The sequence below is a fragment of the Megalobrama amblycephala genome, linkage group LG22 (genome assembly GCF_018812025.1).
Source record: "Megalobrama amblycephala isolate DHTTF-2021 linkage group LG22, ASM1881202v1, whole genome shotgun sequence".
NCBI lineage: Eukaryota > Metazoa > Chordata > Actinopteri > Cypriniformes > Xenocyprididae > Megalobrama > Megalobrama amblycephala.
The window spans coordinates 26,785,449-26,803,149 of NC_063065.1; the positions used below are offsets into that span (position 1 = coordinate 26,785,449).

Genomic DNA, 17,701 nt, shown 5'->3' on the forward strand with positions numbered 1-17,701 from the left:
TTCACCGAACCGTGATGGTTCGGGACGATTACCATTACACCCCTAGTATATACAACTCAGTCTGGATACATACATACATACATACACTATACTTACGAAAAGTGATAGATAGCAAACCTATCTGCTTGATTGCTTGTGTCATCATAAAATTAACAATATTATCACCCAGCTCTAATCTGCTAAATGTGACTATAAAGCATGAAATATTATTATATTATAAACAGTGTTCAGGAAAGTTACTTTTAAAAGTAATGCATTACAATTTTGTGTTACCCCTTAAAAAAGTAACTAATTGCATTACTTTTTATGGAAAATAATGTATTAGGTTACTTTTTTTCTCACCTGGGCTTGCTTGTTTGTTTTTTCAATGACAAAAACAAAACAAAACAAAAGTTCTCTTTTTGGCCATTGTAGGCTCTTTCGCACCAAAAGTGAAATGAATAAGCCTCAGGATGAAGGAAATGCAAATTCACAGCAGCTACTTACAGTAGAGGGCGCAGCTCAAACAAACTTTTCGGCTGTGCTGCCATTTTGGATTGCAGGAAATACTTTACTTCAGAAAAACAACAACAACAAAAAGTGATAATTAACTAAACTCATTTTTGCTTATTAGTATGATTGAACTGTATCATTGAAGGTCAGCAGCAAAGACATTGGTTAATAAAGTGAGATTAAATACATAAAGTATATTTGTGTTATTTAACATTTCAATATTGCAGGTTTTTGTAATATTCTGAGTTTTCATTTTACAGTTTTATTTATTTTGAGGATTACTGAATACATTTCTGTTCAAGTGAGATGAATAAATGCATGCTCACATTTAGTCTAGAACTACAATAACCATAATGTTTACAGTGCACACAACGCATCTGCCTCTTATGCTGCCTTCACATGCTCTCGGAATTAAATACGGGTTTCCTAAGTAAAAAATTGCACATGAACGCCCTCCCATTTCAAAACTTGAATGCGATGAGCTTGTAATCACGACTTAAGAAGTGGGAATTATCAAATTTCCGATAGCATGTGAAGGCAGCATTTCTCCCGATTTCTCTCAATATGGGGACGGAAGAGGTGTCCGTCAATAAATGAGAAAACAAGGTAACTTGCATTACTTATTTGAAAAAGTAAAAAGTTATTTTGTTGTAAATTTAAAAATAGTACAAATACTAGTTACTTTAAAAAGTAATCTGATTACATAAGTAATGTTACTTGTAATGCATTACTCCTAGCACTGACTGTAAACATTAACATCATGATTTTATGTAAAGTTGCTTTGAAACAATGTGTATTGGGAAAAGCACTTAACAAATAAACTCAACGACTTCCATTTTTGTGTGAACTATTCCTTTTAGAAAAAAATGGTGTTATCCTTAATAATACATGTCCTACTCCTCACATTTGTTGCAGACTCATCCATGATCCCAACAGTCGTTAGGTCATCTGAATTCTAATCAGATCCATGCACAGAATCATTCAACCATTCAGCTTTCCCAGAAGATCCTACTGATTTGCTGAGCTGCAGACCTCATTGGATCCAGATTTCAGTCTTTGAAAGGCCACCGCATTTCCTTCCGCATGCAATGTTTTATTTATTATTGGTTATTTGATCTGGTCTGAGACCATTATGGGAATATGTACCTTTCTGAATAATCAATAAACAGCCATTTTATTATTTAGATGGGTCTGGTGTGAGGGGCTGCAAAAAGTAAAAGTCATTACACAGATCCGTCATTGTTGATAAATGAGATCACTTGTAAAGTTAGATGGGTGGCAAAAGAGCCGCATGCATGTGGACGGTTCTGTGCATTGCTGAATACTATTAGTGGGCAGTAAATATTGCACGGGCCTCTCCACGGGACTATGATTCGGCGAGTGGGCGGCAGAGAGAGGGCAGTAAATTCAGAGATTAATTAACCCGTTGAATTCTGGACATTTCCAGGTCTCCGTTCCGGTGACCTGTGGACGTAAATGGGACGAGCCCGTCCTCGGCAGTGAGCGGAGAGTGAGGGCTCTCGTCCGGAAGAATGAGTTATTAAGAGAATTTTTTGAATAGATGGAAAAATTGTAGCCTGGCTATTTAGTGTCATAAAGTGCAGCCAAGCCAGTGCAGGGGCTCCTCGGGACAGGAGGCAATAGCATTCCAATCAAATCTCAGACGGATGAGAGATGGGCCTGTCCACTCTGAATTTTTATATTGTGGAAGGGGCTGGAAAGAAATAATGCCGTCCGTGAGTGAATTAACCTCTCGCAGTGGATGGAAAGGCCTCTGTCATCTATAGGGGAAGCAGAGGAAATGAATGGGCGGAACAGAGGCAGGCCGGCCGAGCCAGGGGGAGGGGTAGATAGGATCATAACCCCTCGCCAGAGATGGACTGTCCGTGGCTGCGGCTCAGCCACATGTGTTGTGCATAAGAAAGGACAAGTGTGTAGTATGCTGCTTCAGCTTTTTGGTGATATCTGAAGGACTGATCAAAATCACTTTGTTTTATGTTTTTGCATGACATTCATTCAAATGCATGCAAAACAAGGATGTAAAAGCACTCTCCTGTCAATCTGGACAAACAGGTTATGCAGTTCATCCTACTTACAGGAAAACTTTAGCACAAAGCACGCTGTGTTGCTCTATTTATATTACCAATGAAACCAACACAAGAAATAAAGCAGGTATGAAATTATTATTTGTTCATGTGCTTTTTCAGGCTACACAAGTAATCTTTCATTGTCCTTAGTTCAGAGATCTACTAGAATCATTTAGAAAAGCAGGAGACAAACATTATCTAATGATGAATTTTCTTGTCTCACAACCTGATTTGCATGCTTATATGCATTAAAATGTGCTTCACTGATGATGGGAAAGCAGGCTACAGCCTACCTCTGGCTGTGTAGAAAGATGTGCACCAGTGTTTTGATATACTACCAGGTCATAAAATTGCACCTTGATAACACGGAACCCCTTGTAATATACGGTTTGTGGTTGAGTGTTATCTTTAGCATCTAGTGAATTTCCATCCATCCATCCATTCCAAAACTAATTGTTATATAGCTCAACACGGTTAGTCTTATTGTTTGAATCTCTTGTTTTCTTGATTTACCTCACAATTTTAATTCGTCAAATAAAGTGACCTGCATTCAGCACTTGTGGCTATTTTGTTAGAATTAAATAAAATAATATGTTTTTAAGTGATCAAACGTAACTGTAACTAAGTTCATGTTCGGGAAGGAGGCAGGAACCGACAAACGTTAAATGTAAAACTTTAATACATTAGCTCATCCATGAGCATGAATTTTGCCTGAGTCCCGTTGGATTTCTTTCCATTGGCTGTGGAAGTGAAGACGACAACTCCCATGATTCCATGCTCATTTACGGTCTCATCAAGCTGCGCCTTTATTTTGAATAAGCGATCTCTAGCGGCGAAACTTACATACTGTGCCTTTAATTATAGTTTACACCAAAATACCATTACTGAACTACAGTGAAATTGCTGTTACTGCATTGAAACTGAGAGAGAGAGAGAGAATAATCAACAAGAATTTTGTTGCAAACTGTCTGCTTGTTAAGTCATCCATCCATCCTCTAAACTGCTTGTGAATGTCATTACCTTAAAATTCATTAGGCTACTTTACTTTAATGTTCATACATTTTAAAACTTTTGACAAGTTCGGCCTCACGCCATTCCAATCTGATCTCACAGGAAATGTATGGATGAGATTGTATGAATACAAACTTGCCAAAACTTAATATTATTGTGCTTTCCCACAGTAACAGTTCAACAATGGGCAGTAAATAGTCCTCTCCAATGACATAATAAATAAAACAATAAAATAGAAAAGCACAACTAAATTAGGCTAAATACAGATTCATTACAAACACCACAATCTTTTCATTCTTTATTCATTCATTATATTGCTCTCCGACCTCAAAGTTTAATGCAGTCTGTCAGTGCAGTGCAGTGACTGACACGTGTGTGTTCAGTGACGTATGTCATGAGGTCAAAGGTAACCGGAAGCTGTTGGCTGCTGCCGGGAGATAGAGCTATACAAACAACTACAAAACCTTCTAGAATCATCGTATAATGTGCACTTTGACATATGTCTTTATGGATAAAGGGTTTGTTTTGTGTTCCGTTCGAGTGGAAGAATGAAAAGATGTCGGTATTATTTTAAGACGAGCGGTTAAAACTGACTTTAAACCCGGAAGTGGAGCAAAGCAGCAGGTGTTAGCCTAGCCGCTAACACTCTTTATCTCTTCCAAATCCCATATGAGGGAGCGATTTTGATTTAAATCACTGATCTCACACTCATTCTGCTATTTAAAGTCACATATTGTGCCTGTCATGCGTGTCAGTGTTGAGACGCGTCGTTTATGCGGCTGTGAGTTGGGTGAGATGTGAGATCAGTGTGATATACAGTTCCAGCTGTCAGATACTCATCACTCTCATCTGATCAATGTGATTGTGATTAAACTGATCAGTCACTTTGGTCATCTCTGGGTCATTCGGGTAAGATTCTGTCATCTTTTTTCTCATAATTCAGTTTGAAAATGCATAATTCAGTATGCAATGAATGCATAGATATTATTACCAGTACCATATGACGTTTTAAACGTGTAGAACTAGTATTCTTTAAGTATCTTTGAGTACTATATATATATATATATATATATATATATATATATATATATATATATATATATATTTAACACACACATCATTCAGTACCATGGTTTATATTAAATGATGCAACCATGCAAAATGATAGCATGTTAAAGGCACAATATGTAAGATTTTTGGATTAAAGTATCCAAAAGAAAAAAAAAACATTACAACAATGTTATATATTTTGTTGACTTGTGTACTTGCATCATCCCACGTTTCCAACAATGTTTAAATCCAGAGAAATTTTAACCATTGTAACGTCCCGTGTCCTCAATTTTTATTTCCGCAGAAACCAAACGTTAAATGTAAAACTTTAATACATTAGCTCATCCATGAGCATGAATTTTGCCTGAGTCCCGTCGGATTTCTTTTCATTGGCAGTGGAAGTGACGACGACAACTCCCATGATTCCATGCTCATTTACGGTGTCATCAAGCTACACCTTTGTTATTTTGAATAAGCGATCTCTAGCGGCTAAACTTACATACTATGCCTTTAATTATAGTTTACACCAAAATACCATAGTTACTGTACTACAGTGAACTTACTGTTACTGCATTGAAACTGTGATAACTTGGTGACAACCACCATTGTTAGAGAGAGAGAGAGAGAGAGAGAGAATAAACAACAAAAATTTTGTCTGCTTGTTAAGTTGTGATGTAGTGTTGTCAAAAGTACCGGTACTTCGGTACCAAGTCGGTACTGAAATTTTGAAAATGTGACGATACCAGCATTTCTGTAGTACCGGTAGTACCGAGAATCCGGGTATATTCGGTACCCACTGATAGGGCTGTGCCAGTATTTACTTGAATATGACACGAGTGAAGCACAAAGCTTTGTTTACAGAAGAAATAATAGGTTAGCAATCAAATGTGACATCGCAGCCATGGAAACATTTTGGTTAATGCCGAATGAGAGAGGTGCGTGAGTCCATACATTTAAAGCTTCGTATTCTGTTTTCCGAATCGCGATCTGGTCACCTGATTAGCATAGAATTTAACAATATTCCATTAGTTATTCCACTGAACATGGAATCTGTTTCTTTTCCCAAATCTTCACTCACGCAGGGGATTATACCGTTTCTTTCGTTCGCATTTAGGCCTATTATAGGCTATTCGCATTATTTACTGTGGTAAAGTAGAAAAACCACCGTAGGACAGAAACCTTTTTGCTTGCACGTCAGTTTCTATTTAACACAGTTTGTGCTTGTTATTAGACTTTATAAGGCGCGTCAAGTTTATTTGTAAAGCGCGTTTCACACACCAGTGATTTTTACTTTCGTTTTCTGTGGCAGCGCTAAATCAAACATAGCCTGAATGTCTTGCCCCTGCGGAGGATAAAACGCGCTCTTCAGACCTTTTACAACAAGTGTCAGTTGTTTGTAACATCAGGAGATAACGAAGATATTATTAAAGAGAAATGGTCTCTTTCCTGCTCGTGTCCCACATCCCTCTCAAAGCGCAAAGCGGCTATATCAAAGTAATAACGGGACTTTGGCTATATATGACGCGTCTTTGTGTGGAAATAAAAAACGAATGCTTTTTGAAATAATATTTAACTTTCTTATTATTTGGGTTACCATTATTTACCGATATTTATTTCATAGTTTTACAGGCTGTAGTGTGTTGTTTCTCTGACGGAATAGCTAAAATAAACATGCACGTCTGTTACCCCTGTTGAAAAAACAAGCATATGCTGGTAAAGTAGGTTTTGAAGCTGGTATGCTGGTTTGAGCTGGTTTATGCTGGTCCAGGACCAGCTTAGGACTAGTATGGACCAGCCGGACCAGCTTCAAAACCTACTTTACCAGCATATGCTCGTTTTTCAACAGTACACAATGGATGTTTGAGCATTTAATTTTTTTTTTTATATATATATATTTCAAAATTTATTTCATTGAGGTAGCCTTTATACACCCACAAACACACACACTCCAAATCATATTTAATGTTTTTAAAAATACTATATAAAATGGTAAAATAGTTCCAATAGATTTTACTGTGGTACCGAAATTGGTACCGAGAACCGTAAAATTTTCATGGTATCGGTACCGACTACTGGAATTTTGGTACCGTGACAACACTATTGTGATGTATCAAATACTGTTTCCGGGTTCAAGCCTCTTTGTACAGTCGTTTATGAGCACTATTCATTTGTAGCACACATTTAAAGTCACCATAGAATGAAAATAGACAGTTCTTTTTTTTTCTTTTCTTTTTTTTTTAGCAGGAATTTAGCAGTATTTATAAATGATTTATCTGCGCACTTTTTTTTTTTTTTTAATGCTTATGCGCTCGTTTTTTATTAACTTCCCGTCCCACTTGCAGCGACATCTCTTCTCTTATCTGATGACGTGTTTTTCAAGGGCAGACATCCTGTCACTGACTTAAGCAATAGTAAACAACAATGACTCTCTGTTTATGTAATCCGTATGAAATGTGCATTTCTCTCTATCGGCACGTTCACTATACTGTGAAGATGGCGAGTCATCATCGTCGACTTTATCTATGCAGTCAACACTAACTCCGAAATCACTAGTTTATCAATAAATAATTAAAATGTCTCCTTGCTATTTTTCCTGACACATTCATAATCATTACTTTTGCTGGCAAGCTTTATATGTGTGCATGAGCGAGAAATAGACTATATTATGCCTATATATTAAACTCTTATTATGGTTTAGTATTTTCAGTATATTTAAGTAATTCAATTAATATAAAGTGCGATTAGCTGATTAATGGTTTAAATTATGACTTTTAGTCGACTAGAAAAATCTTTAGTCGGGGGCAGCCCTAGTGTACACTACAGTTTCCCAGCTCCTGCTGTCCCAGACACCAATATTTTAACAGTTAATGAAAAAAGTAATCATTGTCTGGCCAACTGAGATTTTGCAATGGAGATTATAGGGTTATTTTTTTTTTCCAGCTGTACTACAGTATACCGTGAGTGTATATCAGAACCGATTGTTGTTTGCTTTTATGATCTGAAGGAGTGTTTGGACCCAGCAACTGTGACATCAAACGTCAGACTTAACGACCGGGTATTGATTTTTAGTAGACAGTAAAGGTAAGATATGTAATTTCAGATTGTGGATAAATTGTTTTGGTTTTTCAGGAGCCTGCAGACATCATGAGTGGCAAATTTGGCCTTGTGAATTACAGCTCAAGGAAGCACATCTCCATATCAGTTCCCTCATCCACAGAGGTGATGTCACCTCATATTAAATCAGTGGAGGAGCTCAGAGTGCTGGGCATCAACCTGAGCAGCTTCAACACACCAACACAGTTCTTCATCTGTGTGGCCGGCGTCTTTCTTTTTTACCTCATCTACGGCTACCTGCAGGTAACGGTCCATCATTGATCTTTGATTTGTGCCTTTGTATATTTGTGCCATTGCTGACTCTTTTGAGTCTCTGTGCTTTCAGGAGCTGATATTCTCAGTGGAGGGATTTAAGCCATTTGGCTGGTATCTGACTTTAGTGCAGTTTGGATTTTACTCCATATTTGGCTTGGTGGAGTTGCAGCTTACTCAGGATAAAAGGAGGAGGTAATTTTGTTGTACATGTTAAAACTAGACCTGTCAATCGATTAAAAAAAAATATTAATCACACTAGTTTCTGAAATTAAGTGAGATTAATAGCACCTAAAATTAAAATGTATAATCGTAAATATATTTTCACATTCAGTCTTAAAATTAACAACATAAAAAGAGTATTTAAAATATTTCATATTTTACATATTTGTTTAATGGCATCTTTTCCCAAAGTACTGTGAATAAAGGAAAACCCTCATTTATAATAGAAAGTGTGTTACTAACTTGTTTTCTTAACCGGTTGCAGTAATTTGGGGGGGGGGATTTGTTTGTTTTTTCACTCAATTTCAGGTAAGCTGCATGATTAAAGGGATAGTTTACCCAAAAATGAAAATTTTCATCCAGGGCATCCAAAATGTAGGTGACTTTGTTTCTTCAGTATGATGATTTTTAACTCCAACCGTTGCCGTCTGTCAGTCATATAATGCATGTCAATGTGAATTCCATTATAAGAGTCAAAAAAACATGCACAGACAAATCCAAATTAAACCCTGCGGCTCGTGATGACACATTGATGTCCTAAGACACGAAACGATCAGTTTGTGTGAGAAACCTAGCAGTATTTATATAATTTTTTACCTCTAAAACAGGTGAGGTCAGAAAACGCGTTCGATGACGGAAGTGATCTCTCGCGCTTTGCTTCAACTAGTGCGAGAGATCACTTCCATTGTCAGTGCTCGTTCAGAACTCACTAACCGGATGCACAGGGCAGTTGGACATAGTGGTGTTTTAGAGGTAAAAAATGATATAAATACTGTTTGGTTTCTCGCACAAACCGGTCGTTTCGTGTCTTAGGACATCAATGTGTCGTCACAAGCCGCAGGGTTTAATTTGGATTTGTCTGTGCATGTTTTTTTTTACTCTTATAGACAAAGCTCCCATTGACATGCGTTATACAACTGACAGACTGCAACGGTTGGAGTTAAAAATCATCATTTGTGTTTCTACTGAAGAAACAAAGTCACCTGCATCTTGGATGCCCTGGGGGTAAGCAGATAAACATCAAGTTTTCATTTTTGGGTGAACTATCCCTTTAATTGTTAAATGATTGTGATCTTGATTCAAACACTCACGCAATCTTATTCCTAAATGACAACGATTCAACTGTGTCTATTAAAGCTTTCACAAGTATGATCATAGCGAACTTTCAAATCTGCGTTCATGCTAGAGAGAGAACAGTTGTCATGTATAGGGATGAATACATGACAACCGTTTTGTGACAATAATTTAAATTATCACAGAAGTACTGGGATTCAAGTTTAGAATTCAGATATAAACACTGGTGTCTACGGTAGCAATCAAAATAGAGAAAATCACCTTTTGAAAGAAAATTGATGCTTCAAGTAAAGATTGTATCAATGACATTGTTACACCAGTAGGTGGAGACAAGTGTCTGGTAAAAATATATTTGTCATTGAATCATTCGTTCAAGAGATTCGTTCAAAAAACGCTGATTCATCCAGTAAGGAAACAAGTGAAGTCTTTGAATCATTCATTCAATTAAAAAAAAAAAATATAATAAAATAATAATAATAATTCAAATTATTTTCTTTTTAAAATAGACTGCAGCAATTAACATTTTGTTTGAACCTCTAGTAAATTACATGTTATTTTGTTTAGTTGTTTATTAATAATTGTGGGAGAATTGTGATTTCTATAAAAAAAAAAAAAAAAGATTCTCGATTTATCCAGAATTGTGCAGCTCTAATTTCTGGGTATAAAATGAGTAATTATAGCCTTTAAAAATCACAGTATAATTGAAAGCCAGGCCTAAACTGCAAAGTATGAGATAATATATTAACAATTACAGAACATTAAAAATATTATACCTGCTTTTGTTTTACATTAAATTAAAATTTAGCTGTACATTCTTATGTGTTTAGCGAAGTTTTGTTAATTGCTTTAATTCTTATATATAAACACATAAATTTGTACATTATTTTTTATATCTCTAGTCAAAAATAAATTCCCAAACAAACTTTTTTCCATATTCATTAATTGTTCTGTGGTTTCATGAATAGTATTTTTTTCTCTGATAACCCTAATAACACCTGTAACCTGCTTCACATTTCCCCAAAACAATGCCAGCAGGAACTTCCAAGAGGTTTTGTGTTTTGTTTGAACATTGTGTTAAACCTGTTGTATGGCCATGGCCTGCCTTTAAAAGGACAATTATTACACTCAAAGATATCTTTTTTGGGGGATACAGTGTGAAAATGACAGTTGATTCCATTCCAGGCATTTAATGGGTCAGTGAATCAGCCTTAAGAAAACATGCTTTACAGTGTTCAAGAAATTGGCAAACTAAGAAAACACAATGGTTTTAATGGAACGCTGCTGCTGCTTCTTTTTTTCAGGATACCATGCAAAACTTACATGATCATCGCATTTTTAACAGTTGGGACCATGGGCCTATCCAACACTTCTTTAGGATACTTGAACTATCCCACACAAGTCATCTTTAAGTGCTGCAAGCTCATTCCTGTCATGATTGGAGGAGTTTTTATACAAGGTACATTCAATGCTAGATTTATATTTATATTCATACACTTCAGGTTTTTTTCTTTCTTCAGCAAGGTAAAATTAAATTGATCAAAAATTATATTAAATACTTTTTTACATATTTATCTTAAAAAAATGCTGTTTTTTTATAACTTCTCTATTTATCAGAGAATCATGAAAAAATATGCATCACGGTTTCCACAAAAATATTAAGCATTACATTTGTTTTCATCATTAAATTTCAGTCTATTCATCACACAAAGCTATATGACTTAGAATATATCTTAGAAAATACTTGGAATATTGCACATACGTTGTACTACTTTTGTCCTTTTTTAGTTAGAAAGTTGTGGTCACTGAACTGTATAGAAAAAAAGATGCATTACTTTTGTGCTTCATGGAAGAAAGATATATGTGTGTGAAATATCCTTTTATTTTCAAAGTCAGTTCACTGTTTTTTTTTTCTCAGGTTTGTAATTTTTGCGAACAAGTTCTGTGTTCTTTGTGCATTTTCTTTCATTGGCCACTGTTGTTATGGAGTTCTTCACTTGTCTTATGCAAGAATTTGACTGAAGTTTTGATATCCTGAACAAGAAAGAATGAAACCAGCTGAACAGTTCTCCCTTCTCTTTTTATGGGGATATTTTGATTTTTTTTCTCTGGCGTCGTGGACCTTGCGTCCCCTGAGGCTGGTGCGTAAGATCAGCGGGACTTTGGTTGAGGATGCGCGCGAGATGCCGACCCATCAAAGCTGGACCGAATCAAAGTGATGCATGGCAACCTGCTGCATCACCTTCACCCCCACGGCAACTACCTGTTTGAGAACACTCTTTGGCCTTTCCTGCTTCTTTCTTTCTTCTCTTTGTATTGTTTCACATGTCCAACCTCAAACTCATTCTCCTCACATACTTGCTTGTGATGAGTTGAAGAGTCCAGCAGAAAAAGAAAAAACTCATTCTCTCTATTCGACAAATCAGTTTGCCACTAAACTTGTTCAAAGATCTTTGTAAAGCCAACCTGCAGCTAAAGTGTCAAACCTGCAGCCAGAACTCAAAGGACCCAGAAGATAAGGCCTTCAGCTTAGCAGAAGATCAGATGCCTGTTTATGCGACTTTTATGACATGTTTGAGTTGATCTGTGTCAGAGATTCTTGGTTTGATAGAGCTTGTTGATGATGTATGTTTTTAGGGAAACGCTACAACGTTGCGGATGTGTCTGCTGCTCTGTGCATGAGTCTTGGTCTGATCTGGTTTCACACTGGCAGACAGTAAGATTGCCCCAAACTTCAATGTAACAGGTACAGGTCTGCTTCTGCTTAATTCTGTTGATTATGAGGAACAGGCTTTGTTCCAAAATCTAGTAAGCTGTTATTCTCTGCATAATAATAAAAATTAGAAACTGAATGTACTTGAAACATTATTTTCTTGTTTTGTATGTTGTTTTTAGGTGTAATTCTCATATCTCTGGCCCTCTGTGCGGATGCTGCGATTGGAAATGTGCAGGAAAAAGCAATGAAACTCCATAACGGGACCAACTCAGAGATGGTACAAACTGTTTAGTAACCATCATTATGTGGTTTGTCTCTCTTGTGTCCAGGAATGTTATTCATTGCTGTCCATGTGTTGCAGGTCTTATATTCCTATTCTATTGGTTTTGTGTATATTCTGTTGGGTCTGCTGTCTGTTGGGGGGATTGGACCTGCTGTTTCCTTCTGCTCTCAGGTGGGTTTTACAGATAGATGAGAGAGTGAGAAAGCGAAGCTGGTATCGTGTATCTATTTTGCTGAAAATGAGTATTGGAAGTGTTTAAGATATTTCAGTTATCGGTATCGAAAAATCAATGATTTTGACAACGCTACATAGGATTTAGTTTATTATTTCAGATGCCTTTTTGAAAGAATACAATTGAAAAATGTATATATTATATATAAAATTCAACCGGCCAAAGTGGCTAGTAGGAGTGACTGCGTTACACGCCATTGATGAAATCCACCTGCATTTGTCGGGTTGGCGGTGCTTATGTCAAACCCTGTATAAAGAGTATATCCAAGTACCCAAGTTTTCCCCAAATTGTTCAGCATCAAAATGTCTTCAGAGTAAGAAGTCTATTATTAAATAAATAAATATTATTAATAAATAATATAAATAATAAATATTGCTATTACAAATATTATTTTTACTTTCTATGCAGATGCACTCTACAAAATCACTCCAGTCATTCTAGAACAATTAAAGGGTTAGTTCACACAAAAATGAAAATTCTGTCATTAATTACTCACACTCATTTTGTTCCACACCCGTAAGACCTTCGATCATCTTCGGAACTCAAATTAAGATATTTTTGATAATTAACACTTGCGTATGCCCAGAAAGCTACTAAAGACATATTTAAAACAGTTCATGTGACTACAGTGGTTCAACCTTAATGTTATGAAGTGACGAGAATACTTTTTGTGCGCCAAAAAAAACAAAATAACGACTTTATTCAACAATATCTAGTGATGGGCGATTTCAAAAGACTGCTTCATGAAGGTTTGATTTACGAATCTTGTCTCGAATCAGTTGTTCGGAGCGTGTATCAAACTGCCAAATATGGTCATATGTTAATGAGCTCATAATTGTGATTGCTTTCCTGATTAGTTGACCCCAAACACCAACATAATTTTCATATTTACTGGTTCATGTTAACTGACCCAAATAAAAACCATAACCACAAAACTGTGATTCAAATCCAACCATAATGTTTACATAAGCACAACTGACTGTTTTCATTTCATTGGAACAAGAGCAACACATTTTACATGATATTAAGCCTTCCAAATACTGTACTTTTAATATCTAAATGTCTTCTATCCTTAAAAAAAAAAAAAAAAAAAAAAAAAAAATGTTTTACTCTCTCAGCATCCAGTGACGACATACGGTTACGCATTCTTCTTTTCACTGACGGGATATTTTGGCATTTCATTCGTCCTGGCTCTGATAAAGCTGTTTGGAGCACTGGTTGCTGTCACAGGTCAGTTCAGCGCCCTCATATATGTATTTTTGTATATATATTTATGTATATATGTCTATCAAATTTCGTGGATAGACAAAGTAAATTGATGCCCCAACTCTGTTTTTCTTTTTTCAGTGACTACGGGAAGGAAAGCCATGACTATTGTATTGTCCTTTCTGTTCTTTTCAAAACCTTTCACTTTTCAGTAAGTGGACCAGAATCTATTTAAACACAACATGTAATGTGATGTATGTTGAGCAAATAATCTAGAATGAGACTTGATTTTATACATCAGAATTTGATTGGATCACGTTTAACACAAGTCTTGCTTGTACTAATAACATATTTCTATTTTGTTGATAATGATGTACATTGGTTCTTTCACAGGTATGTCTGGGGTGGTTCTCTGGTGGTGTTTGGCATCTTCCTAAATGTTTACAGTAAAAACAGAGACAAAATGAAGCTTCCCTCTTTAGCAGAGCTCAGAAAACAATTGCTCGGTGGGAGGAAGGTGCGCCTGCTGTCTCAGGACGTGTAGGAGAATGAACTCAAATATTTTATTGATGGACTTCTCCTACTTTCTACATCAGCTGATGCTCAGGTGTGGTTTGGAGTTACACAGTCGAATCAGCACGCTTGGAGCGTGGGGACCTGTTTGAATCAAAGGGACTGTAATCTAGAGCCAAAAATGCAAAGATTTGCACTGGACAAAGGTGGAAACTGAAAGTGGAAACCATTTTGGTGGAAGAGTCCTGTTTGTTTGTTTTTTTTGTTTTTTTTTAACAAATCATGTCCAAGTGAATGTTGGCCTAATGGAGCCAGTAACATTTTAAATGAAAACATTTCACCTGCATGTGCCATAAAATAATGGCAACAGTTGACATACAAGTCAGGACTCTATTTTCTGAGTAAACTGCAGTTGCACAGGTGAAAAAAGTCAATGATTCTGTCTGTTTAAAGGGCTGATGTTCGGAAAAGGATCAACTTATCAGCTGCCATATTTGCTAACCATTTGTTTGGTGAAAAGGTGGCTGTTTTTACATTAAAAACAAACTGGGAAGTTGATTCAGACAGTCTGGAGTGTTTTCATGAATAATGGCGTCTCTTATCCATTGGCTCCAGCATGGAGAGTTGAAAAGCTGCCAAGCACTTTCTCAGATGTTTGGCCCTGCGATCGCCCAGGGCCTGTTTGATTAGTAATCCTGGAATAAGATAGCACCAGAAAGAAAACAAACACTGTGCAGAGGGCTTGGCTTTAGACCTAATTTAGTTGAGCAGAACGTCACGTGTGTGTGTGTGTGTGTGTGTGTGTGTGTGTGTGTGTGTGTGTGTGTGTGTGTGTGTGTGTGTGTGTGTGTGTGAGATCACATGTGTGGTTTGTGCATGTTTGTGGGTGCCAAGTGTGCGACACTTTCAAAGCCTCGGGGAAATGATTATTGTGCATTTGTTGCCACCCTCTCCCTTAGAGACACTGCCAGTTATAAAACACAGCATTAACACATACACAAAGGAGTAGCTGCTGTTTTGACTGCACAAAATCATTACAATTTTAATACTGACCATACAAACATAACACAAAGCTTAAAATGTCACAGTATTTTGATTATGAAAATGAAGGCTGTAAAGCTTTATTTTTTATTTTTTTTTTATTTTTACGTTTTTAAAGTTTTTATTTTCAGCATCGTTACTCCAGTCTTTAGTGTCACATGATCCATTAGAAATCATTCTAATGTGCTGATTTGCTGCTCAAGAAACATTTATTTTTATTATCAGTGTTGAAAACAGTTGTGCTGCTGAATATTTTATTAATATTTCTGTGGAACACAAAATCAGATGTTTGTCAGAATGCCCAAGCTGCTCATTTCCCTGCAGTTAAAGCTTAAAGGGTTGAAATATAGTGTATTTAAATACTGCATAATTTTCAAGAACTGCGCCTAAAAAGAAAGCAAGGACCATAAATAAATAAATAAATACTAAAACAACTAACAAGAAAAAATTGTTTTTGTGTGCTGATTGAAAGTTGGCCTGCACAAGCAGCAGTAGAGTGCTTTTGAAATCTCTCACAGTTAAAGGGTTAGTTCACCCAAAAATGAAAATTCTGTCATTAATGACTCACCCTCATGTCGTTCCACACCCGTAAGACCTCCATTCATCTTCGGAACACAGTTTAAGATATTTTAGATTTAGTCCGACAGCTTTCTGTCCCTCCATTGAAAGTGTAGGTACGGTAATAAAAACATCATCAAAGTAGTCCATGTGACATCAGTGGGTTAGTTAGAATTTTTTGAAGCATCTAAAATACATTTTGGTCCAAAAATAACAAAAAATACGACTTTATTCAGCATTGTCTTCTCTTCCGGGTCTGTGTATATCCAAGTACGTTGCTGCTTCTTCTTCACGGCGGTTGCATCCAGATTGGTGCAGTACCGCCCCTTCTGCTCCGGACTGTGACGCGATTAGGACATCCGCGACATGCACACCTAGCACCATTTTAAAAATATAGCAATTCAAAATACAAACAATTGAAGCTTGAATACATCAGACTGTTACGAAGCTCGGGCGCATACATAACACGTCATCAGTGTCACTGTCAGGAGCAGAAGGAGGCGGTAATGCACCAATAAGCTGGATGCCAACCGCCGCTGAATAAAGTCGTAGTTTTTGTTAATTTTGGACCAAAATGTATTTTAGATGCTTCAAAAACTTCTAACTGACCCTTATTCATGGACTACTTTGATGATGTTTTATTACCTTCCTGACATGGACAGTTACCTACAAACACTTCAATGGAGGGACAGAAAGCTCTCGGACTAAATCTAAAATATCTTAAACTGTGTTCCGAAGATGAACGGAGGTCTTACGGGTGTGGAACGACATGAGGGTGAGTCGTTAATGACATAATTTTAATTTTTGGGTGAACTAACCCTTTAACTGTGAGAGATTTCAAAAGCAGTCTACTGCTGCTTGTGCAGGCCAACTTTCAATCAGCACACAAAAACAATTTTTTCTTGTTAGTTGTTTTAGTATTTATTTATTTATTTATTTATTGTCCTTGCTTTCTTTTTAGGCGCAGTTCTTGAAAATTATGCAGTATTTAAATACACTATATTTCTGTATACTGTACATGCAATGGAAATTTTTATTTTAGTTTAGTCACATAAAAAAAATGAGAGAAGCGCAGGTTCTCAATGCTTCTGATTGCAAATTTGAGGGCTGCAAATAAGCCTTATAAATAATTGTATAATCAAATAAGATTATAAAATGTCATTAGGTGGCTGTACATTACTGCATGAAGAATCCACTTCGTGGACCTACTTGCTACAGTAAGTCTTGCTTTCAGAGCAAATAAAGCAATCAATTTAAGTAAAGGCAGGAACACACCAAGCCGACGTTGGTCTTCGTTGGCTTTTTTTCGGCTGATTCGAAATGTTGAATCAGCGTCGGAGCTTGTCGGTCCATCGGGCCATCTGATTATTCTGATTGGCTGTTCAGCTACTGCCACCTGCTGGTTCGGAAAGGCATTTCATCTTACACAGGCGCAGAACGGACGTGCTACTTGGCCGTCGGCTGTCGAGCGTCGGTTTGGTGTGTCAGGCCAACTTTGGACCCAGACGCTGCTGACGTGAGCCAACCCCGCAGTCTGCTTTCGTCGCCACTAGTTCGTCGGCGTTGGCTTGGTGTGTTCCTGCTTTAACAAGTGTTTTTGCAACCCTTTCTATGGGCTGTCAAGTGCCAAAAAATGTAACAACAATATATAGTCATATGACTTAAGTGCTATGTTCTTAGTCCTTAATACATATTATAGATTTGTGAAGTACTGACAGAACAGAAAAATCAAACAGTCCAAACGTCATTCCTGTTTTCATATATTCAAACAAGGCCCGAAGTGAGAAATGTGAGAACCAGTGGTGTCAGAATTCAGGAAAGATTTTCTGTAAAGTTACCAGATTGTATGGTTG

At 36.8% G+C, this 17,701-nt stretch overlaps 1 protein-coding gene across 1 annotated transcript; it reads left to right on the top strand.

Moving 5' to 3' along the window:
- The first annotated feature begins 3,964 nt into the window (after positions 1–3,964).
- On the top strand, positions 3,965–14,807 carry slc35b3 (solute carrier family 35 member B3). The gene is given in 11 exon segments (XM_048174872.1): positions 3,965–4,499; positions 7,770–7,997; positions 8,080–8,201; positions 10,604–10,758; positions 11,937–11,998; positions 12,000–12,045; positions 12,195–12,292; positions 12,377–12,469; positions 13,649–13,760; positions 13,878–13,947; positions 14,130–14,807. Coding segments are annotated over 10 exon segments (1,122 nt in total). The 5' UTR covers positions 3,965–4,499; positions 7,770–7,784; the 3' UTR covers positions 14,281–14,807.
- Positions 14,808–17,701: the final 2,894 nt, after the last annotated feature.